Source organism: Nilaparvata lugens, chromosome 3 (assembly GCF_014356525.2).
Source record: "Nilaparvata lugens isolate BPH chromosome 3, ASM1435652v1, whole genome shotgun sequence".
Lineage (NCBI taxonomy): Eukaryota > Metazoa > Arthropoda > Insecta > Hemiptera > Delphacidae > Nilaparvata > Nilaparvata lugens.
The window spans coordinates 93,799,521-93,826,841 of NC_052506.1; the positions used below are offsets into that span (position 1 = coordinate 93,799,521).

At 34.7% G+C, this 27,321-nt stretch overlaps 1 protein-coding gene across 27 annotated transcripts in view; it reads left to right on the forward strand.

The window, feature by feature from the left end:
- LOC111059276 (coiled-coil domain-containing protein AGAP005037) overlaps positions 1–27,321 on the forward strand; it is a 346,739-nt gene that overhangs the window by 85,784 nt on the left and 233,634 nt on the right. The window contains exon 1 of one of the 27 annotated variants that reach the window (XM_039425118.1): positions 2,112–2,869. The exons of the other annotated variants lie outside the window; for them this stretch is intronic. Coding sequence (XP_039281052.1) covers positions 2,758–2,869 — 112 coding nt within the window. The 5' untranslated portion in view covers positions 2,112–2,757. Of the gene's footprint in view, positions 1–2,111; positions 2,870–27,321 lie in introns of those variants that run through there. 27 annotated transcript variants of the gene reach the window in all.

Here is a 27,321-nt window from a genome sequence, read left to right on the forward strand (position 1 = left end):
AATTATTGTTAAGCTTGAACTGTCAATTATGTTATAAAAAATGTATTTTCAATCCAAACTTGAGAAATTTGAACGGAGTATGCTAGGTCATGTGCTCTCACCTTTGAGAATAACAATTTTTATTGCAGTCTTAATTTCTTAATTGTCTTGAGAATATGGAAGTTTTACGTTGTTTAATTCCCAACAATTTTGCTCTTATTCATTACTATATAATGCTACGTCTTACATGCAATAATAATAATAATCAAGTCAATACCTTGTACGATCTATTCTTCTAAAACTTCAAACATAACAAAACTTTTTTTAATTATTATTGGAAATATTACTCTATCTTCCCTAAAAAATCTAGCGTTCTCCATTACCAAACCACCTTTCTTGATGCTGTGCACTCATTTTCAATATTATAGGCTATTATCATGGGGTATTCAACAATATCCCAATATTGAAGAGTGAACTAAACAATTACACATAACAATTAGTTGGTGGAACTATCAAATTGAATAATTTTGGGTTGATCTTCATATTTTAAAATAGTTTCATCATTATATCATTAATAAAATCGAGATATTTTCAACTATCATTTGTTAAAATCAGCGCTTGGAAATGCATTATCTTATCAACTGAATCTTATTTAGCTGATAATCTTACCAACATGAAAAGAATTATTTTTTGTTGACTCTTTGACCATACTTTCCTATAGTAATAATGCACACCATATTTTAATAATGATACAATGTGATCAAAATAGAATTGTCAAGTCATTAAAAACCAATCAGTTAATTATTTCATGAGAGATTAAACCATATAGCATAAGTAGATATCCCATGGTATAGGGTGTTTATGTCGTAACTTTTTGTGTTATCTCAAGCCGATAGTCCACGTAGTTCTTTCTCATAAAGCTATGTGACGCTGGCAGTCTCTCATATTGAGCCGTTCATACAATCTCACCCGGCCAAAACAGTAAAAATCTACAATAATCGACAGCAGTCGGCTTGAGATAACAGTAAAAGTTGCGACATAAACGCAATATACCATAGGATATCTACTTACGCTATTGTTTCTCTATGGTCTAAACCCACTAGTAGACGAATCTGCAACCCTAAAAACCTTATTTTAAAAATAAATGAATAGATCACTCCATCCCATCACAAATAATTTATATGTTTTGATCCAGTGAGTATGTGCACTAGTAGAGCTCTAATATTGATCAACATTATCCACTCCCATCATCCCTTCCAGAAATCACAACAGACTGATTATGTCACGATACACATGGCTGTGGTATGGCTTCATTTGCGATACGGCAACAGCCAACAGCATATGAACTCAGCAAGCAGTGTTGCTAACAAATTCCACTGAGACGGATGTATCAGAGTAGGGGTTTCACCTCATATAATCTACAAATCCATTGCATTACTTACCCTCTGTCATACAACTTACAGTAATCATATATAAGTGAAAATTTGTCTAAAATACTTTATTGTGAAACTTGAGATTACTCATCAGTTTTCCTAACCTATCTGCAGGAAGGATTTTTAACGTTGAACTCTATTGTGTGGTGTGGTGCGTGCTGTTTCGATATCAATGTAGTCTTATTCTGATATTCCTATTAAGGCTCGATGCAAGGAAAGTTATCAATTATTGTATAGACCTCATATTTTAGAAAAATTGATGTCATTGTTGAATGTGTCATCAGGCTAATAGATGAAGTTGTGGGTGCGTGCGTGAGTTAATGTTTGTTTTAACAGAATTATCATGTAAAGAGACAATCTTGTAATATTCTCATGATTAACTTGTGAAATCGACTACACTAATCGTATTGAGCTATTGAAATGTCGTTAGTTGAAGGTTGAGGATCTATGAAGAGAGTTTGTAGAGGGAACTGAACAGTTGTTTATTGTGGTTAATATTTCCACTATAGTAATAGACTTATTCGATTTAAGTTGGACCAATATCACATGATGACTGAAGATTTAATTCCTACTATATTGTCAATTATTATTGGATAACAAATTTTAATCATATACATCACAAAATATTAGATGTTTATTATCAATAAATTGATAAATCGAAGGCCGTCTTGATGCTACAAAGTTGGAGTTCAATGGTTGTCTGCATTTAGTTTCTTGAGAAATCTGGTTGAAAGGAGAACATTGATCATAGATAATTAACATCAATCAATTATAACATCAGTGAGAATACTAGCCGAATCTGTGGAAAAAGATGACTGTGATTGGCTGGGAAGACTTGATTTTGATTGACTAATTTGACTAATCCTAGCTGAAGGAGGAACAAAAAGTGGCTTTGCAGCAAGTAAGTAATGTTGTATTGAGCAGAGAAGGTTTGGCCTGTTGGAATAGCGATCTTCTGAAATACTTATGAATAATCTATGATCGACAGAAGAAAAGATTATTATTGATATTGTAGATCAATCATGAATAATCTATGATTGACAAAATAACAGATGATTGATATTCTATGATTGACCAAAATGTTGTTAATCTGAGATTTGAAGATTCATAGACCATCAATAATCTTCGATTAACTGTTTGTAGAGAATATCTGGACTGTGATTGGTCAATTTATATTGGAATATTGAACTTGAATATGTCCTAAACAAGCAGCAAGTGCAAGAAATAGTTGTCGGTCTGTGATTGGTCGGGGGGAGTAGCCTTCAGCGGTGTGGGCGTGGCCAGTTAGAATAGGTGTCTGTGATTGGCCGTCGCCATAGCTGGATCATCGCGCGGATTGGCAGCCATGTGCAGCCATTGCAGTGAGTGCTGTCGAGCACACGACAGTGCTGCCGAGAACGACTCGACGCACAACGACAGCGATTCTGCGTCTATTGCTGACTCGACATCTTTTCCTGGTAAGTCGTTTTCTAGTTATTCGTTCATTTTCCAAGGTATTATTTCAAAGATTTTAGATTTTACGGAAGCAGTTCTTACTTATCCTCTCATAATCTCGAATGTAGATCAACAATAAATGGAGATTCCATTCCTCATTTATTTATGAGTTTGAAGGTACAGGGTAAAATATGTTTCAATTGAAATCATTAAAAACAAGACGAGATGTTAAGTCTTTAATTTTCCTTCATAGCTTATTAAATAATAAAATAGATTCCCCATATTTGCTTTCATATGTAAATATTTATATATCTACCATATCACGTCGCTCCACTCTCTCTTTTTTTGTGCCCCGTTCCAGAACTGTGAGTCACTATAATTCTCCGGTCAACAGAATTCAAAGACTTTTCAACTGTTTCTCTGGGCAACTGGACATCTTCTGGTTCTCTCGTGGAAAATTTTATAGAATATTAAACAGTCTATTGTGAGATATCCTTGCTCAGTCGTGTTGTCGATTATCTGTTGCTGTATATAGGTGTGTATCTATTGCACTATGTACACGTACTTCTTACTCATTCTGTTGCTTCATTGGCAGGTATCAGTCCTCTGACATTCATTTGTTAGTTTTATCCATTCTTTGTAACATTTTTATTTTAATTTTAGAATCTTTTAATTTCTATATTCCGTTTTATAATTATTTTATTGTATCCATCTATTTTTATCCTTCTCTTGTATTTCTATAGTTTTTTACTTTTAACAATATTGCAATTATTGTAAGTTACTTTGTTCATTGTATTTTCATTGTATAATAATCTTGTATTGTTGTATTTGTGGCGGAGACACATTAGGGGTAACCTGTTGTCTCCATAAATAAATAAATAAATAAAAGAGGATTGGGTGTGTCGCAACTCCATCCCCATTTCTAGTGAGTAATGAATAATGAATTTATTGCCAAATACAAGAAATATTTTTACAAATAAAAATAATCATTAAATTACAATAGTTTTTGGCGTGACTGGGATCACGGTTAATAGAATCTAGGTTACGAGATCATAAGCCTGTACCCGATTAGTATTACATTAAATACGCCAATATAAATAGTATTACTGTTATATAACTTTTTTGTATAGTATTATTATAGAGAAAAGAATTATACTATTTCATTGAATCATATATTACTATACACCATTATAATTATATAACATTATTGTTCTACTTCATTCCAATTACACTTTGAAGAAATTCCTTCAAATAGAATTCATTGTCATTGCACAGTCGTCCACTGATTGAACCAAACTTTTGCCCAGGGGATTTATTATCATCCATCCAGCTCAATCAATTATAAATTCCAATCTCTAGTACTGTGTGCGGACTAGAAGTTAGTGAATTCTTCATCATCCAAGTTTTGATTAGTTTGAAGTGATGGGATTGAATTTATTCGGTTCAGGTGAACAGCGTCACTCTCCTATTACACGATTAAAACTTGTTCAACAAACACACACTTGATCGAAGGTGCTTCTCATCTTCTTCACTCATCTCATCTTCTCCTTTCACTCCTCCTGATTCGCTTCCGCGTCTGCTTATCCATTAGTTCTCATTCTACTACATCTCCCATTTATGTTTTCAAAGGTGGAGTGTAAGAGAGGATTGGCTGTGCCACTTCCAGGCATAGTATCATAATCGAAGTGCATAATATGTTTTATTCTCTTTCCTCATCCAAGTCTCTTCTTTCTATATTCTTGTTTTACCAATTTTCTCTTTCCATTTTCCTTTTTCCACTATTTTATTAAGCTTTTCATTTTTTCATAATGTTCACTTTCCCACATCATTCTTTTAGTTCGCACACTCATTCACAAGTCTCTTCTTTCCCTTGTCTTGCTTCACCAATTTCTCTTTTAATTTTAATTTTTTCACTATCCAACTATGTTTTTCATTTTTCCATAATGTTCACTCTTTCCTCATCATCCTACTAGTTCTCTCACTCAGACTTCCTCTTTCCTTCTCCCCTCCCATAAGTCACTCTCTAATTTTTATCCATGTCTTTCTTCCACTTCATCATCTACTTTCAGTGCATCACTGTTATATTTTTCCACTTCATTTTTCATCTTCTTCTGTACTTTCTTCTGTTACTTTTTGGTATTTTTTTCTCCTCCCCCTTTTCCTCCTCCTCCTCCTCTCACCACTCCTCCTCCTCCTCCTACTGCTCCTAACCCTCCTCCTCCTTCTCCTTCTCCTTCCACTCCTTTTTCTCCTCCTCTTCCTTTTCTTTCCCTCCACTCCTTCTCCTTTCCCTCCACTCCTTCTTCTTATTCTTCTTTTCCTGCTCCTTCTCCACCTACTCCTCCTCACCTCTTCCTTCTTCTCCTGCTGCTTCTTTATTATATTTTATTTACTGATTATCCTTCTCCTTCCACTCATTCTTTTCCTCCTCTTCCTTCTCCTTTCCCTCCACTCCTTCTTATTCCTCTTTTTCTGCTTCTTCTACACCTACTCCTCCTCACCTCTTCCTCCTTCTCCTGCTGCTTCTTTATTACATTTTATTTACTGATAATCCAATAACATTACCTTACAAATTAAACATAACCTAAGATAATTACATTATCTAATAACATTACATTACAAACCAATGAAACATCACCTTATTCCTCCTTCACCAGTCTATTTATTCTCTTCTCCATTCTCCATTATATCTTATTTTCATCCACTTCTTCCTTTTCCAACTTCATTTTTAAATTTCTAAATCTTCGGGCATTGCCTATATCAGTCATTCTGAACCCGCTGTAAAATTTTTTCTTCACCCCCAGATGTCATACATTTGGTGCATACATTCATATTTCTTGGATGGAGTTATCTGTTTAATTAAACGACAGACAAGGACACCAAACCCATGTTTATCAGATGCTGACTTCGAAACATGGATGATCTCACTGTTGGTACAAGTGAGTGGGTACACACACTCGCAAACATGATTCCTCCTCGTAATGAATTCAAGGTGTACAATTCACATAGGTTTATGTGTGGGCGGGAGGGAGTAGGAGCTAGGCTGAATTTGTGATGGTTGGGGGTTGAAATTGACGCTATTGGCTCAATTCTGCTTCTGTTATTCATGCGCTTTCCAAATTAGGTCACCGTTAAAACGCAGATCAAAAGTTCTCGACAGCTGAGTGTCTCTGATTGGACTGGCAAAGCTGGAGCTACTGATTGGGCTGCCCTTCCAAACTACACTGCATAAAGCCTGTCAATGCCTGTCTCACTTGTTTAATGCACAATAATGAGACTAATTGAATTGGCTTAGTTGTTGTTGAATGTTGTTGCGAGTGTTTCTGATGAAACCTATTTGATAGCTACATATTGTTTACACAATTTTGAACCATCTAAATTATTGAGCAATGCTCCACAAGACCTCCTCTTTACTTTCTGTGAATGATTATCACATTTTCAGAAGTAAAGAGCAATTCACAAATAATACAAAAACGAATAAATATTAAATATAACACTCAATATTAACAATTTTCAATGTTTGATGAGTTCAAATCCAATCTGGCAAATATTATCAGTCGTTATCATGTTTTATTCTACGTTACGAAAGGAAACCAGTATAAAGATCACAGTGAGTATTTTAACTTCAAGCTGCGTTTACACTAAAGTTATTAACAAAATGTTTATTTTCCGTCCTTATAGATTCTATTAGGTTAAACGGAGCTTGACAAATACATATGCGCATCATGTGTTTGATAAGTTATATTCAATCTATAAGGACGGAAAAACAAACATTTTGTTAATAAATTTGGTGTAAACGCAGCTTGACAGTTCGTTTTTAGTGAGTAAAAAACACAGAACTCAATAAGTACTCCTTATCTCTTTTGTATTTGATGGTAATTTATTCATTATTTTATTTATTGACTCATTCAATATTTTCTTCATTCATCCACTTTTATTACACAAATCCGAATGTGTTGGTTCATTTGAAATTCACAAATGAATTGACAATGATTATCCGACAGAGTGTAGATCAGTAGATGCTTATAGTAATACTTGTGTTCAAGCATAACTTCAATCTCCAAGGTTACTGTAGTGTAAAATGAAATATAATTGAATTGTAAATAATAGATTATTAACAAAGACTATAATCAATAGATAAGAAGATAGATAGAAAAAAGACTACTATTATTTCTGTGAACAGTAGACCTCACGCAATATTCTCATCCACAAGTACCTGATTGGAACTATAGACCTTTCAGCAATAGACTGGCTTCTCCACACATCTGTGTAATCACTTGTCAGCTGATTTATGATGAATAATTCTATAGTCTGATTTTTACTCTAATATTGACGTATGAAGGAGGCTCCTTCTTCCTTTTATATTATTCTTGAAATGCAAAATTTCCAAAAACCTTGTATATTCGTCGACGCGCAATTAAAAAAGGAACATACTTGTCAAATTTCATGAAAATCTATTACCGCGTTTCGCCGTAAATGCGCAACATATAAACATACAAACATTTAAACATTAAGAGAAATGCCAAACCGTCGATTTGAATCTTGGACCTCACTTCGCTCGGTCAATAATAATAAATGATAGACTATACAACAAACACGAAATTTTCACAAACACGTCTACAACGTGAAATATATTTTAACACCTGTTCCTCGAAACACGTACGGTTTATCAAACAATATCAGGGGATACTTTCTGATGTTAAACAACTAGTGCTTTTATCGTATGTGTATCATGTTTCACGTGTGAGAGCCAGAGTCTGTATTTCAGCTGCATGTGACGAGAATTGCTTAGACTGCTTTTTCAGCGAGAGGCAAAAGAAATTTAGCTTCTTCCCTCTTTCTCAATCTTTTGCTCTGCTCTTTCTCCTCACGCTCAAAATCTTCTGTTTCATCTTATTCTCGTCACCTACATTTTTGCGTATACTATTCTACTTGTTCTTCCCTTTCTCTTACATTTTCTCGCTCTCAACCCTTAACCATATTCCTTATAGATAGATGGTCAGGTTAGTCACATTTTGTTACTTTTTTCCATTATTTTCCCTCATTTTTCCATATTTTTTTATTACTTCTCCCAAGGTTTTTCTTCTCCTTCTGCCTCTCCATTTTTGCTACTCCTATTTGTTTTTATTTCTTAATCCACAGTTTTCTAAAATTGTTCTCATGTTTTCTCCTTTTTCGAGTCTTCTCTTCTCTGATTAAGTGGCGAAGCAGTGATGTGCGATTTCTTTAACTAATAACACTTTGTTTGGATAACATTAACCTTTCATCAAAATTTTGGAGTAAAATGGTAAATGTTCAGCCTAGTTTCGCCTTAATGACAATATAGTGTTCTGTACAATAAATTAATAAAAATTATCGTAATTCTTGCATATCTTGCTCCCCTGTATCTTCTCTTTCTTTTCATTCCTCATCTTCCCCTCTTTTCTTCTGCTTCCTTATTTCACAACTTCTACCATTCTGCTTTTAATTTTCATTATTTTCTCCACATCTTCCCTTCTACTTCTCCTTACTTCCCTCAATCTCCGACATTCTTCCAATTATCCTCCTCTAATGTTCCTTATCCTGACCTTATATTCTCTCTCTCTCTCTCTCTCTCTTTTGGTAGAGAGTTAGTGGGCAGGATATTTTAAATATTCTTTCCGAAGAATGGACATTGATATCCAAAGCTCCGCCAATTTATGTAGATGCATAACAATATAATTATTATCTATAGTTATTATATTACAAATTGCTTTTTCATATCATATACAGTTCAATAATTATTTTCTTAGTCTATATTATGTAAATACATCTATAATTTTGCTGTATTGTGAGCTATTGTATATAAGTGTATAAGCCAGTATATATTGTAATCTACATAAATAAAGTACTCAATCGATCAATCAATCTCTATCTTTATCACCATCTCTATGCCCTCTCTATCTCTATACTTCTCTTTAATTTCGTAAATCTCCCACATTCCTCCAATTATCATCATCATCTAATGTTCCTTATCCTTGCCTTATATTCTCACTCTCGCTCTCTCTTTCTTTATCTCTTTCTTGTCTATATCATTGTCTCTATGCCCACTCTATCTCTATGACTGGAAACCCCTGTCTTGAGTAAGCCTAGAATAGTGGCTTAGATATTGATTGAGACCCCCTCAACTCTTCCAGCCTTCTCCCGCTGCTACTGACTTCCTTCCAGGCTGAAGTTTTCCTGCAACCGTGCATTTGTCTTCTTCTTCCACTAGAGTCACCAGGTTTCGTTCAGAAAAGCATGAAAATGTCCAAATATGACGTTGTTTTGTGTTTCGCTTAACCAATTGATCTTCATGCCTACCTGAACTTTGAATCGACATGACGTGCACTGTTTATCCCACATTTCTAAAACCCTAACAGAAACAAGGGAAATTTCGCTTCTTCTTCCCTCTTTCTCAATCTTTTGCTCTGCTGATATTCCTTCTTTTTCCTCTCATGGGATGAACGTGCCTACTCTATTCCTTGATCTGCTGTTTGTTTTTTCACAGAATTCTCAATATATTTTCCTGCTTTTCCTCTTTTGGTTCGATCAATTTTTCCTCCTGTTATTCTTTTATCACTATCTTCCTCATTCTTCATCTTTCTCCTTCCTATTGTGAAGTAATTTATTCTTCTTCTCCTCATATCGCGTATTTCTATGCCGAGATCCATCCTCCTTCCTTTTTCTTTTTCACTCTTTTGCCTGTTTCATAATAATTCAGAAGTTCAATAATATGGATACCGGCTCACTTGCTCTTGTATATGGATCAATGCGGCTAGTTGAGTATAGTCCAAAGTAGAGGACTTGGAAAATCTCTAGATTGAATCTCTAGAATTGAATACATAAATTCAATACTCTCTATCGAATCTCTAGAATTGAATATAATTATGGATTCAATACTCTCTATTGAATCTCTAAAATTGAATATATGGATTCAATACTCTCTATAGAATCTCTAGAATTGAATATATGGATTCAATACTCTCTATTGAATTTCTAGAATTGAATATATGGATTCAATACTCTCTATTGAATCTCTAGAATTGAATATATGGATTCAATACTCTCTATTGAATTTCTAGAATTGAATATATGGATTCAATACTCTCTATTGAATCTCTAGAATTGAATATATGGATTCAATACTCTCTATTAAATCTGTATAATTGAATATATGGATTCAATACTCTCTATTGAATCTCTAGAATTGAATATATGGATTCAATACTCTCTATTGAATCTGTAGAATTGAATATGTGGATTCAATACTCTTTATTGAATCTCTAGAATTGAATATATGGATTCAATACTCTCTATAGAATCTCTAGAATTGAATATATGGATTCAATACTCTCTATTGAATTTCTAGAATTGAATATATGGATTCAATACTCTCTATTGAATCTCTAGAATTGAATATATGGATTCAATACTCTCTATTAAATCTGTATAATTGAATATATGGATTCAATACTCTTTATTGAATCTCTAGATTTCTGGACTTTCAAGAAGGTCTGATTCTGCTATCTACGTAACACAAAATCTGTTTTAGAACACCAAATACTTGCCATTAAGCATTTAAATTTCTCAAGCGGGATTAATCCTATTCAAATTATTGGCGTTAGATATAGGTACTTTCTTCTCCCAACCGGAGTAGCAACTATTCAAATTCCACTTGATACAAATCATTCCTATTCTAATGAAATCAGTTTACACCAATTGAAATGTGTCGGACATCTAAAAAACTAATTTCATCACAATCCACAATGAGTGTTGTACACTTCAAGTTTCTTCCAAATGGAGTTGAATTCGTGTAAAATCCTTCGAGTGTTAGTAATTTTGCTGAATTAATATTCGAGGGATACAATTCCGTGATGTGTGAATTCCAACTTTCTGGTCCAGAAATTGACTTTTTGCGGTTCTCGAATATCAGAAGAGTGAAATTACTGAACGATGAACGTGAGCGATTCCTTTTTATCTCCTCTTTCTCTTCCACAATTTTCCCTACCTCTCCTCTTCTCCACCATCACTCCTCTTTCTCCCTATCTCTCCTCTTTTTTCCCTTCTCTCCTTTTTTCCCTACCACTCCTCTTTTCACTACCTCCTCTCTTTTCCCTACCTCTCCTTTTTCCCTATCACTCCTCTTTCCCATACCTCTCCTCTTTCTCCCTACCTCTCCTGTCTCTCCCTACCTCTCCTCTTTTTCAATCCTCTTCTTTATTTTTTCTCTCTTCTACTCTTTCTTCTCAGTGCTCATTCGCTTTTAGCCGGTCGCGTCAATTGTGATATATTGCCTAGCAAGGGAATCAGGGAATAGCGAGCCTTTTCCCCTTTCCCTGTCAATTAACTTGGGCAAAGATTACATCGAAATTTATGAGCCAATCTGCTATTCTTTCTCCCTCCCACTTACTGTATATGTGGGAGAGCAGAATTTTCACGATGAGAAGGTAATAATAATAGAATTACTATGGCTCGTGGAGGATACTACTCTAATTTCTTGTTTTTCGCGAATTCTGTTTTATTCACGGAAATTACAGTTTTACTCGCCTCAACAAATTATCAATCACGATTGTTTCGTTGATTGTACTTTTTTGTATGTAAGTTCAAGTGGAGTATACATTATCAAACTTTTGAGTTTTTGAGAGCTGAGCCAACAATTAATTAGTTTAATAACATGATAATATTAACTGTTATGAATTCTCTTGTGGAAATATCGTTCACTGATGTATATAATTTACATGTTTCTGTATATGGTACCTTGTCAAGCAGCCTCTTTAAGGTTCGCTTAAGGTAGTTTATTCATCCAATAGACGTTTTTTATATTCTATTCTGATTTATTCTCAATAAATGTACAATGTACAGGTAAACTGATGATGATCAAATTTTTTTTAAACTTTGTACCATCTACATGGCAATTTGTAAGTAGCTATAGAAATTTACTCTAGTTTCTATTAGTAGGCTAAACATGTATTCGCATGGATCACTCCTGTATAGTTTGACAGGACTTTTTCTTGAACCTCAAAACTTCAATCCATATTGTGGTAGCCTCAAGAGGAGACTCTTATACCGTGATTGAAGTAGCTTGCTCATCAAAGATCAAACTCATCTGACTTGAGTGTAGTGTAGACTGGAGAGTGGAAAACATATACACAGAATCTTACATAAAACACAGAACAAGAAATACGTTTTACTCCTTTTATATAGAAAAACCAGGTTCTGCGTGACCCGATTCAAGCATTCCAGTAATTTGAATGAAGCTAATTAGTGTGACAACTAAATGGGATGAATTATTATCTATGTACGAGCCTGACGAAAAAACCGGTGACATGAATTTGATAATAATTGAAAATCAGAAGAGTGGGATGTAGCTAGATTTATGGGAAAGGAAAAAATAAAATTCGGATGAGGCAAAAAAGCGGGGTGTCCGAAGAGAAAAAAATGAGAGGTAGATGAGGAGAAGTGGGATAATAGAATAGAATAGCTGCCTTTATTTTTACCTAGGAGGGCGGAGTTAGGGCGCAGCCCTGAAGAATAATGGAATAATAAAGAAAGAGAATAATGGGGAGGAGAACAAAAAATCAGGAAGGAAAAGGAAAGGAAGCAAGATACCGGAAGAAAGGAAATAAAGAAGAAGATGATTATGGAGGAGGAGGTGATGAAGAAGGTGGAGAAATAGAAGAAGAAGGTGGAGAAATGGAAGAAGGTGGAGGAATAGAAGAAGAAGGTGGAGAAATAGAAGAAGAAAAAGATAAAGTAGGAGGAGGATGAGGGGGTGAAGAAGAAGAAGAAGAAAAAGAAGGAGAAGAAGAAGAAGAAGAAGAAGAAGAAGAAGAAGAAGAAGAAGAAGAACAGTGGATTTGATAAAAATGAGGAATGGAGGAGATATACGAGTAGAAGAGAAGTACATTAAAAAAGGAGTTGATTAAATGAGTTTACACGTGGATAGATAGCTGGAGGTAAGATGTACGTGAGATTAAGATATGACCTGGATTTTTCATTAATTAAAATACATTTTACTCACTCCACTAATACACAGAATATTTCATCACATACATATACATAACATGCATCTTATTACTTCCTGATTATATTTTTTTCGTAGAAATTTAGAAAAGAATAATCATTCCAACCAGAACATTGCAAATTCTTGAAAAGCGAACTTGATAGACTCTTTCTCCAAGTATTGTAGTACTTTTTGATGCAAAAAGCTGAGTGTTTCAGAGAGTTCTTAGATTTCAGTTTGAGAACGGTATGCCACTACCGCAAACAAATAAATAACTGGAATCTGAAAGGGTGCTCACTGTTCTCTCCTTTATATATCTGTATATATCTCTCTGTTCTCAAAGTGCAACGGCATTGCAAAGTCAGAAAGCTGTGCTGAAGATTTAGGAGACTTCCAGTTATGAGTTAGAGGAGGTATTGGAATGAGTTTGGTCTGCTCCGTTTGTACTTTTTCTCCTCTTTCTCTTTCTCTCGCTGGCTCTCTTGCCTCTCTCCGTTTCTCTCTCTCTTCTCTCGTCTTGCCTCGGGCACTCGCCGCTCAAAGTTCAATCCCTTAAACTTTGTTGAATTATTCTCGAATTAATAGAATGTGGATGGTTCTTCATGCTGCCTGTAGATGAGTTCGTTCTATCCAACTCGGAAATTTTTTGTCTGATCATATCTTACTTTCATTGTTCATTTTATTCCATTTTTTGATTCAATTATATACTACCACATTATACAAATGACTGAGGAAGGAATAACATGTAAATTTAATATTTTCAACTTTTGTCATTTTATTTAGTAGTTCATCATCATCATCATCTTGCGTGGAAGGATTAAAAGGCTATTGCCTTTTCCGACTTACAAACAGCTTATACAGTAGTTAGAGAGTTCAAAGAGTTACAAAAATTTACATTCATACATAAAATATACTTTATTGCCTTCTTTCACGTGGCCTTTCAATTAGTCTATAATGATACGTATATGATTTGTTATCATATTTGCAAATAAATAAATGAATAATTTAATACTTGAAGGGGAAGCCTTTCTGCAGACATTATTTTCACTTTCCTTGCCCTATTACCATAGGTAATTTAGAAATTGCAATACTTTCCTTACCTATGGTAATAGGTGTGTGTGTGTGTGTGTGTATGTGTGTGTGTGTGTGTGTGTATATGAGTGTATGTGCGTCTGTGTACACGATATCTCATCACCCAATTAACGGAATAACTTGAAATTTTGAACTTAAGGTCCTTACACTATAAGGATCCGACACGAACAATTTCGATCAAATGCAATTCAAGATGGCGGCTAAAATGGCGAAAATTTTGTCAAAAACAGGGTTTTTCGTGATTTTCTCGAAAACGGTTCCAACGATTTTGATCAAATTCAAACCTTAAATAGTCATTGATGAGCTCTATCAACTACAAGTCCCATATCTGTAAAAATTTCAGGAGCTTTGCCCCATCTATGCAAAGTTTGATTTTAGATTCTCAATTATCAGGCTTCAGATACAGTTTAAACAAAAATTTTTATTGAAAAAGATTGAGCATGAAAATCTCTACAATTAATGTTCAGTAACATTTTCAGCTAAAATTGAAAATAAGCTCGATGTTCGAGAAAATAAGTTTATTAAATTGCAAACTGTTGGCAACTGTTGATTCTATTAAATCATTCACTATGAAGAGATAGCAGACTTCGTGTGTCTGCAGCGTTGTCCTGTCACCAGCTGGCTTAGATCTTCAAATAGTAGACTTGAGTTGCGCGGGAACACTAGCGTCAGTTGATCAATTTTCATAACGGCAAGGAAAGTTGTGTGAGTGCGCCACACCAGATTTTTATATAATCTTTCCATTGTATTCGGTATTCTAGAACGTTTTCATTCAAATTGAATATTCCCAGCTCAGATCGGATGTCTTCATTACTAAAATGATTTCTGCGATCGTAGCCCTTGGTTCTGCGGAGGAATCGCATCTCTGCCGCCTGCACTCTACTCTCATATAGAGTAGAGTTACCCACGACTCACTGCCGTAAAGGAGTATTTGAGTAGTTTTTCAATTTAATGTTTATTTTGCTTGAGCTATTTACATGATATGTTTGAGTACGATGATGTTTTCTGAGAGGATACAAGATTGAAAATCCTATTTTTCAAAAATACCAGGTCCCATTATTGATGATTTTCATTAATTTGCAATATCAAATCAAATCAATTTATTTTCCATTTATACAATATATACAGAGCATGAAGTTACCATAGTCACTGGAGAGCATCACCAAAAATCAAATATATATTATATATTGTATATATACACATATATAATAATAATGTATTCATATTTTTGAGAATTAACGGAAAATATTTCAATTTTGGAATTACTTTATCACAAGACTACATTTTCCTGAAACTTGAAGGAAAATCGTATTAAAATAGTTTTCTTACATAAATTATCCTCCACCTAACTTGCCAGGGCAGTTTATCAAAAACTTCTACCCAGTCTACGCAACAGAATATGATAAATACTTGTGTAATGCAAGTTCGACATCATAACTTATGTATTAGTTCATGAATATAGACTGCTTTCAAACTTGGAAAAGCGCACAGCGTTTTCCACGACAGACCTTTCAAGACTGACTTTATCAGGAAAAGTTTACTGATAATTTTTCTCAACGCTCGCTTCGTATTTCTCGTAAAAGTGAAAGTAAGTTCAATATGATTTCCATCTGACAGGGAAGTTATAACGATTTCCAAAGGAATTCAATGAGACCAGGTCTGAAGTTAGTTGCAGTCTGATTATCGGATGACTGGACATCACTTATTGATGGACATTTTCCACGAAATATATCCATGCATATGAGATAATTTGCACTTATATATTTGACTTCTCTGAGAAAGTGAGACCTTATACGAACCGATTTCAGGGAACATTCCGTATTGGAACGTTTTTGCTCTTCTTTTCCTTTCGCTTGGAAAAGGGTTCGAATCCCGGAAGCCATCACGTGAGCGGGCGTGCGAAAGTGGAATGCAGTGTGAAAAGGAATAGAAGAGGATGAGGGATAGGAAAAAAGGAAAACAATAAAAGTGATGGTTACGGCGAGAGCGAGGGTACCTCAGCAGGCTTGGGAAGTCACTCACTTTTGGCGGCAGAGAAAGGGGTAAGATTGATGGAATACACTAGTTCTAGCCCCTGGCATATATACCCACTCTAGACGACAACTTTAAGGATTTCTTTCACTTTCGCTATTTGCCCTCTATGATCATCGTCTTTCGTTCTTGTCACTCTTTGCTTTCTCTCGCCAATCTTCTCCATTTTTAACACAAATCGGCACTCCTTCCTTCTTTCTCTCCCTCTTCTTTGTCTTTTTCTTCTTCTTCTTCTTCCTCTTCTCCTCCTCCTCCTCCTCCTCCTCATCCTGTCTTCTTCTTCTTCTTCTTCTCTTCTACTCCTTCTTCTCCTCCTTTATCTCTCTGTCTTCTTATCCTTCTTCTCTTCTACTTCTTCTTCTTCTCCTTTTCTACTTCTTCTTCTTCTCCTTCATCTCTTTCTTCTTCTTTTTCTATGTCTCCACCTTCTTCATCACCTCCTCTTCCTCCATCATCATTTTCTCCTTCATTCTCTCATCCGGAATCTTACTTTCCCTTTTCCTTCCTGATTTTTTGTTTCTCCTCCTCCATTATTTTCTTCCTCTATCCTTCTCCTTTATTTCCTCTTCTTCTTCTGGATGTGGATGTGGTATTGAAGAAGAAAAAGAAAGAAGAAGAAATAGAAGGCGAGGGAGAAGGAAAAAAAAAGAAAAAGAAGAAGAAGGAGAACGAAATTTCGTAGATTCTTCTTCTTTTCTTTCTCTGTTTTCTACTACTACAACTACTACTTCTCATTCTTCTTCTTCTTTTCCTTTCTCCTTCATTCATCCAACTTGGTGATAGATAAGGTTTTCTCCACCCTGGCAAATTGTAGCTGACAGCCTTTCTTGTTCGTTTGATTTGAAACTCATCGTGAACTGTTGCCAAGGTTGTCTTCTCCTACTCACTCACTCACTCACTTTCTTCCTTACTTCTTAACGTTTATCTATCTTGGTATTATTGATAGAAGTGTTGATGTTCCGTATACAAGTGAGCCCTTCGTTTGAGAGTATGTTTTCTGATCACATCGCGCTTAATAACTTGATTTTCAGTATTCAAAAGGAATAAACAACACAATTCTATAGAGTTTTTTGTGATCTGAGATTTACCAGAATATCTGGGAATCATGTGTATGTGCATTCAAAGTGTGGTTTAATCTGTTTTGAATGAATGAATGAATTTTATTTGCCACGAACAAAATACAAAAAAGCTTTACAAAAAATAAATATAAGTATATGCTACTGCACTTAAACCAAGATACATACATTTAACTGTTTAGGTGAGTATTTTATGTTTTTCGCATATATATATATATATATATATATATATATATATATATATAATATATATATATATATATATATATTTATAGGAAATAATACGTTTTAGCAGCACGCGTACCCTGTGTAAGATCGAAGCCTGTAAAATTTGTTTCTTTCAGTAATATTTTTGTATTTATCACATAAATTCCGAGTTATTCACTATTGAAAGTCTGTTATTTTCTAAAACACGTTTAGCTCTCTCGTTTGTGCTCTTTTGCTCCTTACAACTCTTCAACGATGAATCAAATAGGAATACTAGCTGATTATTAGGCTATAAGAGCACTAAATTCTCTTAAATAATAATTTATCATATCACTATCTCATAGATTCTCCTCCAATTAGTGAACCAGTTTTAGTGTTCATACAGTATTATTGAATCTTCTCTTTTGCAGCAATAGATCAGACAAAAAGAATTGGGGAATTATTAGTTATATAATGAGAATTGGGGACAGAATAAGTGAGAGATTGTTATTGAACGAGCGTCAGCGAATTCTCACTTTTGATTTACTGAAGGCCAAAGTCGTTGTCCGTCTGTTTGTATGTTTTATAATAAATTAAAAAAGAATAGCTTCAAATTTTCAACACGTATTCTTCGATCCTTTTCACAGGTCAAGTTCTTTAGAAAACAATATTGACTCATTACTTCGTCCTTTTTCAGGATATAAAAATAACATTGAAAGTGCAAAATGAAAAAAAAATGTTGTGATTAATTATTTAATCGGCTGAAGAATTCATTGAATGCATTTAGAACAGTTTGCCATTCATTCATTCATAACATCAGCTGAGGCTATTTGGACGCTATCACACAGACAGACCTTCATGCACTGACACATGATAGATAAACACAGATCAATATAAACACTGACACAAGATTTCAGCTGGTAATTATTACAACTTATACATCAACAAACTGATACGGGGGTGAGATATCAATGTGCGGCTTTCGCCATTCATTTTCTCTTGGAACTCTGTATAGGAATCATGTACTCGTATCATGAATTCGAATTCATAAGAGGGACAAAGATTTTGAAGCGACGGAGTAATTTTTCATTCCAAATATGAAACCCAATGCAATCTACTATCAAATCATTATTGTGGAAGAAATATTTAGCTGTTTCCATAATTAAGTAATCTTCTCTGTCGATAGGTGCCGTACCATGGTAGGGTACTTTTCTCCAATTAATAGAACAACTAGATTGTATAATATGCACAGTAAGGATTTGGATATATTTCCTGATGGTCAGTCTAGTTTTAAACGTAAATGTGAAAACCTTCTGAATAATGTGCGCATGTAACTCTCTTGTGGATGGGGATATTAATCCACTTATCAGCATGATACGAGTAGTTTGCAGACTCAATTTAAAAAAAAAATAATTTGCATCATCACTCGGGCTTTGTTGTCATATCATAATTATTGTCATCTTCATTGTAGTTATCACATTATTAGGGTCGGCATAATCATCATCGTACATCGTCTTAGTAATCATCTTCATCATCATTAATTATTAACCCATTCCTGCATTTCCATAGTAACTTGATGAACATTTTTTGTTATTTTTTTCACTTTGAAACTTTTTTTTCAGTTATGTGTCTGGTGATTGAATTTATTTGTGGTATTGGATTTGTTGCAGTTGTGGTGGTTTTTGTTAGTATGTTACTGATACATTTTGAGTAATGCTTTTCTTTTTCATATTTCTTCAATAGTAAGTTTTGGTTTAATCACTTTATTATTACTTTTATATGATGGTTTAATTATATAATTTGATACTTATGCACTCATCAGCATTATTAATTTGCATCATCACTTTATTTAATTAGTTCAATAGTATAATAGTTCATTACTTTATTATTATTTTAATATTATAGTTTATTTATATATAATTAATTGTGCATGAGAATTTTCATGATAATATTATAATTTATAGTAATTTGACATTATTATGATTTGTGTTAAGGAGGCAGTTGTGGGTTTTCAACCTCTGTTCAATCACAAGTTGCGGGCCTCAAAGATTACGGTACAAAAGTTCTTGAGCGAGCTCTCCAACCCAGGGGGTCACTAGTTATAGCCAAGAATAGCAAAAGTTTGGAGTGGAGAGATGGGAAAAGAAGGAGCTCGGTTGAAAGCGACAGACTCGTGAAATGTGCGAGTGGTGCACCAGCCAACAGCCAGCCCCGTTGCCTGGAAAGCAAAGAAGCCAGCTGCCACTATTATTCCCTAATGCATATTTATTGGCTTTAATCTTCGGCTTTTGCATGGCGCCTGCCTTCGCTGCTCAAAGAGTAAACGCCGCAATATCCTGATTGAAGGCAAAAACCGCTAAAAAGTACCAGCTTCAAGTGGGCTGGCCCTCTTCAAATAGAGTGTGAATAGCTATGACGAGTGAAGGTTGAGAAGTGGTGCATAGTAAGGGATGGTGAGCAGAAAATGAAGAGAAGAGGAGAATGATGATGAAGAATATGAGATAGGAGAAGAATATGAAGTAGGAAGAAAAGGGAGAAGATGAAGAAGTAAAAGAAGAAGAAGGAAAAGGAGAAAAGGAAGAAGATGGAAAAAAAGAATGGAAAGATAAAGAAGAAGGAGGAGGAGAAGGAAGAGGATGAGAAGGAGAAAAGGACGAGGAGTAGGAGAAGGAAGAGGTGAAGGAGAAGGAGGTGGTGGTGGAGGAGGATGGAGAGAAGAAGAAGGAGAAATGAGGAGGAGTAGAAGTAGGAGGAGGAGGAAGAAGTGATGGAGAAGGAGGTGGTAGTGGAGGAGGATGAGAAGAAGAAGAAGAAGAAGAAGAAGAAGAAGAAGAAGAAGAAGAAGAAGAAGAAGAAGAAGAAGAAGCAGAAAAGAAGAAGAAGAAGAAGAAGAAGAAGAAAGAAGCAGAAGAAGAAAAGCAGAAGAAGGGAAGAAGAAGAGGAGGAAGAAGAAGACGAAGAAGAAGAGGAAGAAGAAGAAAAAAAGAAGAAGAGGAGGAGGAGGAGGAGGAAGTAGAAGAAGAAGAAGAAGATGAAGAAGAAGAAGACGAAGAAGAAGAAGAAGAAGAAAAAATTGAGGAAGGTGAAAAATGTAGAGAAATGTAATCATTCAAATAACATTGGATTATGAAGACCTCTTTTCAGTGGGAATTTAATGGATAGGTAGAAATCAGATCTATTTACTCATAGTAATGGAGAAGGAAGAGGCAAAGAAGAAGAAGAAAAAGAAAAAGGATGAGGAGAAGAAGGAAAAGGGGAAGAAGAAGAAGGAGACGGAAAAACAAGGAGAAGTAGGAGAAGAAAAAGTGGAAGACGGTGAATGAAAAGATGGAAGAGGGGAAGAAGAAGGAAAAGAAAAAGGAGGAGGAAAATAAAGAGGAGAAGACAAAGAAGAAAAAAATCAGGATGGGCAGAAATAGTATATTTCGCACCTAGAGCAGAAAATGAGATTTTTCCAGCTCGAAATCGGGTTTCAAGTCCGAGGCCGTAGGCCGAGGACTAGAAAAGATTGAGAGCTGGAAAAACATTTTTGCCCGTGGTGCGAACGATATTTTTCGCCACACTACAGGTATTGCTGACAAAATAAATAAAGAATACAAAATAAAGAATACTCGTTAAGCTATCGTACTATCTCTTGATTTTAGTGGTAGAAGATTTGCAGTCAGGATTTCAGATTCTTTTAAAATTCACTGGGAATACCACAGTCATCTTCAAGCATTTTTGAAAATTCGGAATGCACTAATCAACAATAAATAATGAATAAAACTGGTTGCGAAGCAAACTAGTTTGATTCGAAACTGGAACTAAAATCATGGCGACTTCAGTTATATGAAAGTGGACACTCGCCCGATCTAGCGGATGACTTATTAATAATAATTAGCGCGTTGTTTCCAGCCATAAGCGGCTGGAAAGAGACAACTTTCTGGCCTAGACCGGAAAAGAAACCCTTTTCTGACGTCGTCTGCAAACAAGGTCTTTCAGATCTACGTAGGGACTGGAAAACAGCTGCTTTCTGTGCAGTGTGGCGAAAAGAAAATTAGATGAAAAACGAGTTTGAAGAGTGTTCATTCAAATTACATCATTTTAGGAAAACCTATTTCCTTTTTGTGTAGTTGAGAAGTTGATATTGTGGTAATTATTCATATTGAATGAAAAAGACTAAGAAATCGTCAAAAAACCACTGATTTATTGATAATTAGAAAAACCGGTTTCGGTTATTACACCATTGTCAATCTCTGATAAACCGTTTACAATTAAACCATTGACAATGGTGTAATAACCGAAATCGGTCTTTCTAATTATCCATAAATCAGTGGTTTTTTGACAATTTCTTAGTCTTTCTCATTCAAAACCTCTTTCCATTGGGATACATTGGGATACAGATAGAAATTAGATCTATTCACTCATGTTGATGGAGGGGTTAGGAAGAGTGAATGAAAAAAGTGTCAGGTGAAGAAGTATTAGAAAATATGATTGAAAAATTCTACAAAGATTGGGGAGAGAAGCTGGTATGATAAGTGAGGATAGGGAAGAAAGGAGAAGAAAAAGGGTATGCAAAGAAGGAAGGGTAGAAGAGGGTATAGAGAGAAATAATTTTGTTGAACGGGTGGAAAAGAATATAAGTAGTCTAACCAGCGCTCTTCAAATTTTCCGACGTTTTTGGATTTCTGCGTAGGTTTTCCTCGAATTTTCTACTTGAGAGGAATGCAGAGAGACGAATAAAATTTATAGGAGGCACTTCTCCGACTGGTGCCATTGGTGGGTGGGTGGGTGATGGAGGGGTGGACGTGAATCCAATTGCTATTTACTCGAGCATGACATAAAAATTGAAAGGGAAAAAACGATGTTTTAGTAGAAAAGAGTGGAAATAAGGAGGATAAGGATAAGAGAAGAACGACAAGAATGGAGATAATAAGGATAAACGTGAACGTGGAAAACAGATAATAAGGATAAAAGGATGAAAGATGAGGGGTAAGAGATAGAATGATAAGAGATAATAAGGATGAAAGTGAAAGTGAAAAAGAATGAAGATGAATAAGATGAGGAAAAGAATATTATGTAGAATCGAAGAGAAGGAGAAGTAGGAGATTTTCTTGTAGAATCAAAGAGAAGAAGCAGAAGAAGAAGAAGAAGAAGAAGAAGGAGAAGAAGAAGAACACAGATAAGAAGAAAAAGAAGAGGAAGAAGAAGGCTAAGAGGGAAAGGAAGAAGAAGAAGAAGAAGATGGAGAAGAGGAACAGTTAGGATGAGGAGGAGGAGGAGGAGGAGGAGGAGGAGGAGGAGGAGGAGGAGGAGGAGGAGGAGGAGGAGGAGGAGGAAAGAGATATGAGAAGCAAAAGGAGATAGAGCTGCCAACTGAACGGTTTGAAAACGAAAAAGCAGTAGGACAGAAGAAGACTTGAAAATGAAGTAAAACAAAGATGAAATGAAGTAGGAACGGAAGAGGAAAATATTCAAAATGAGCAAACGTAGTGAAAGAAGCGAGAGAAAATTTCGATGAGATAAGTAGAGGTAGGTGAAGGAAGAATAGAAGAAATGGTAAAGATGAAGATGGCGAGCGATTCACGTGATGGGGAGGAACGCTGAATAATGAAGAAGGAACGGTATCAGAGACTAGAATGGATATGGGAATATAGAGAAGAAGAAAGTTAGACAGAATCAATTATTTGTGTGTATGAAAAATGTGGGGAGGAGTAAATCCAAGATAGTACCGTTCTAAAAGAAGTTATCCGTTTTTTAAGAGGAAGAAAAGGGATGATGTCGAATAAAAGGAAAAACATATAACCCAATTGTAAGAGAGAGATAGATAGATAGGAAGAGAGAGAGAGAGGAGTTGAAGATGAACTAGAATGAGAGAATAGCAAAGAAGAACGAACTGTTGAAAAGAAACATACCATTACACACTGAAAGAAGCCGTCTTGTCAAATCGACTATCCGAGTTATGCTGCTGCTATAGAAGTATATAGTTGCAGTAGGGCGGTAGAATACAGGGCATTTTATGTCAAGGAGCGCGCATAATGATGTCGTTTCTCGCGTTTATAACACTGAATAAGCTTCAACTCAGCAACTACAGGGTGGATGAGCATGATGCTTGCTAACTGACTACATTTTCCATTTATTTATCCACTCACTCGTTTCTCCCTCTCTCTTTCTCTCTCTCCCCCCCCCTCTCGCTCGCTCTCGCTCACTCTCTCTCTCTCTTTCTCTTGGTACATTTTCCCTTTTGTTAGAGAGTTAGTGGGGAGGATATTTTTAATATTCTTTCCGAAGAATGGACATAGCTCCGCCAATTTATGTAGATGCATATCAATACAATTATCTATAGTTATTATATTACAAATTGCTTTTTCATATTTCATATCATATACAGTTCAATAATTATTTTCTTAGTCTGTATTATGTAAATTCATCTATAATTTTGCTGTATTGTAAGCTATTGTATATAAGTGTATGAGCCAGTATATATTGTAATCTACATAAATAAAGTACTCAATCAATCAATCTCTCTATCTCTCTTACCTTCCTCCCCTTGTATTTATTTATATAACGGAAATGCTCGTATCATGTGACTCTCTTGGAGATGTTTATTCAACTGTTTTTCTATTAACTAGTTCTATAACAATTCATGCTCGCATGTTTCTTCTTCTTTCAGTTGGATTGGATTTATTTCTAGGGAGGAACGTTGTGTTTTCTTTCTGAAATGGAAAATATATATTCACATATCAAAATGTAATAATATATTCATATTGCATGCAATTATGAAGACCTCTCTTAGGATTAGATTTCTTTATTCATGTGAGTTACAACATATATTCTGGCTTGTACACCAATTTACAATAAATGACAGTATAGCAGATTATAAACGAGTTATGAAAAATCACAATTTATCAATCAAAATTACAAAGTATAAATCGCAATGAAGATTGAATGCAATTTGAATATCGATGGTATAATATTGTAATGTAACTACATAGATCGGCGGTGTTTCATTAAATAATTTCCTACTATCTGAAATGGATCTAAAATAATATCACAGATCAAACCTGTATACTTAGACTATGATAATATCCTTCTCATCAACACACGACCGAAACACACAGACGGAGGTATATATAGAAATTAGATTTATACACTCATAAAGATTACTTTAAATGCTAGTTTTGTACTTCAATATTATGTCATCACAAATCAATATACGCTAGCTAAATTGAAATTGAGAATCATGCATCCACAAAGTATGATCTGCAGGAATAATTAAATTTATTATTAGAAAGAAACTTCGAAATTACTACAGTGTTTATACTATTCTAATAACTATTATTGTTTCCTACCTACATTGATTTGCGTAATTTGAACAAAATATTGTCCATTATTGGCAAAGGGTACTGTACCTAATAATACCCTCCTTTTATCTTTATCCTTTCTGATCGCTGATTTGTGTTCTCATCTGTGAACACAATGAAAAATAATAATTTGGTTAGCGCTTTTGTTAATACAGTGTCTTCGTGAATTTAAATGCGTTTTTCTCAAAATTCTATTTTTTTACACTGAGGTACATTTTTCTCAGCAACCATCGGAGATATTTCAACAAACTCAACGTTGTTTTGTTGCATACTGGAGATGTCTATATTTTAATACAGGATTATAGAAAAATATTGATGTTGAAAATTATAAAAAAAAGTTTTTTGATCAAAAATTATTTAAGGTTTTGGATGTTTGAAAAAACAATATTTAAAAGATTATTTTATGTGATACTGGAAATGCCTTCGTCTTAGAATAGAGTCATAAAAGGGGAATAAAACAAAAAAATCATAGCTATATCTTTACTGGTTATTGAGAAAAATGTACCTGAATATTGGACATTTTAACATTATTGGTATAAGAATTCTCGAACCCCCTTCTTCTCAACACTCAAGATAGGTAGCATGTGAAATAATATGTCGATTTTATATCATAAAACCTGCTCTTGGTAAATCATGATCATTGAGTTTATCTTATTCTCATGACATTGGATAATAATTACCTTTAGTATAGCATTGGAGTAACCTTTAACAAACTAATGCCCACGTCTTCTAAATTGAATCACCGATATCCAATATTCAATCAAACATTAACAAAAAATCTTAGAAGCTTGGAACTAGATGTTGAACATGATTGATGAATAGACTGGATTATTGTGTTTTCAGCAACATTCTTTATTAGCACGGCCTAATGAATTTGCAACATACGATTGGAGTCACCTTTAGCAAACTGATGCCCACGTCTTCTATATTGAATCACTGATATCCAATATCCAACCAAACGCTAAATAAAAATGTTAGAAGCTTGGAACTAGATGTTGAACATGGTTAATGAATAGACAGCATTATTGTGTTCTTAGCAATATTCTTCATTAACACGGCCCAATGAATTTGCAGCATAATATTGGAGTAACCTTTAGCATGCTGGTACCCTAGTCCTCGATATTGATTCACTGATATCCAATATTCAACCAAACACTAACTAAAAAATAATGTTTTTGGACTCAGGGGACCTTGTAACGTAAAGAAAACTTGAAATTAGGGTACCTTAATTTTTCTTGGAAAGCAATACTTTCCTTACCTATTGTAAGAAAAGTAAAAACCTTAGAAGCTTAGAACTACCAGTTCAACATGGTTAATGAATAGCCTCTGCATTATTGTGTTCTTAGCAACATTCTTCATTAACACGGCCTTATGAATTTGCAGCATACTATAAAGCATATAATTGGAGTTTAAAGCAGCTTTAACTTTTAAAGCAGCATATAATTGGAGTTGTCTTTAGCATACTAGTACCCTAGTCTTCGATATTGATTCACTGATATCCAATATTCAACCAAACACTAACTAAAAAATAATGTTTTTGGACTCAGGGGACCTTGAAACCTATAGAAAACTTGAAATTAGGGTACCTTAATTTTTTTGGAAAGCAATCCTTACCTATGGTAATAGGGCAAGGAAAGTAAGAATCTTAGAAGCTTGAAACTACCAGTTCTACATGGTTAATGAATAGACTCCGCATTATTGTGTTTTTAGCAACATTCTTCATTAACACGACCTAATGAATTTGCAGGCTGACTCTATTTTGTGACAGTGATTGGAAGTGTTTTCGTTGAGCAGAAGGCGAGCTGGACGTCAGCGAGGCTCTACTGAATTTTTAATTTGGTCGTTAAGATGCAGGACCTCGTTAAGTCCCTCTAAGTCCCGTGCGGACTTAACCGGCTGCTCAGGGCACCGAACAACTCCCTTCACTAATAATGCTCGGCCATGCTAGTGCACGTAGCTCTAAATTCATTTTACTTTCTCATTCATCTTATTTTTCTCCTCCTCTACGCCATTCTCATCTATCTTTGTCTGTTTTTACTGTTATATATTTACTTTTCAATATTCTTCTCACTGATTTTCCAGAATTAGTGTTCTACATGAATGGAAATTTTGTGAAAAAAAAGAACTTCATCTCTACTCTAGGATTAAACTCGGTTTTTATCTTATTTTAGTGTGGGTTAATAGGTTGTTAGATTTCATAATTCAAGCTCCCTTTGAAAAAACTTGAATTGATGTATATTCTGTCAATGTTCATGCATAACTACTTTTTTGAAATTTTTTTGGGCTTCAGCTTAGAAATGTACACTAGATCTCAATCTCAATATTAGTTGATAGAGAAATAAAATTTTCCTCCACATACTGTCGAAAGTGCCTACTTTACTCCCTGAAACATAAAACTGAAGTGTCACTTTTTCGCTCTAGGGAGGAAGAAACAGAAAAACTCCCTAGAGCGTAAAAGTAACTCCATCTAAATAACATGGGAAGCATCTCTATTTTGAAAAACTTACATTTGGAATAGGTTAGAAGGTCTAAGCTCAGATGAGGAAGCATATAGAGTAGTTAATAAACCAACTAAATTCAATACCTCAACCAGACATTTAATCAATATATGAAATATATGTTTCATGCTAAAATTATTACAAACTTCATATCAGTATACTATAAAAATGTATTAATTTTTTTTTATATTTCAAGTCATTCAAAATACCAGCCAACGAATATTTCTCATTAACTAATCAAATTTG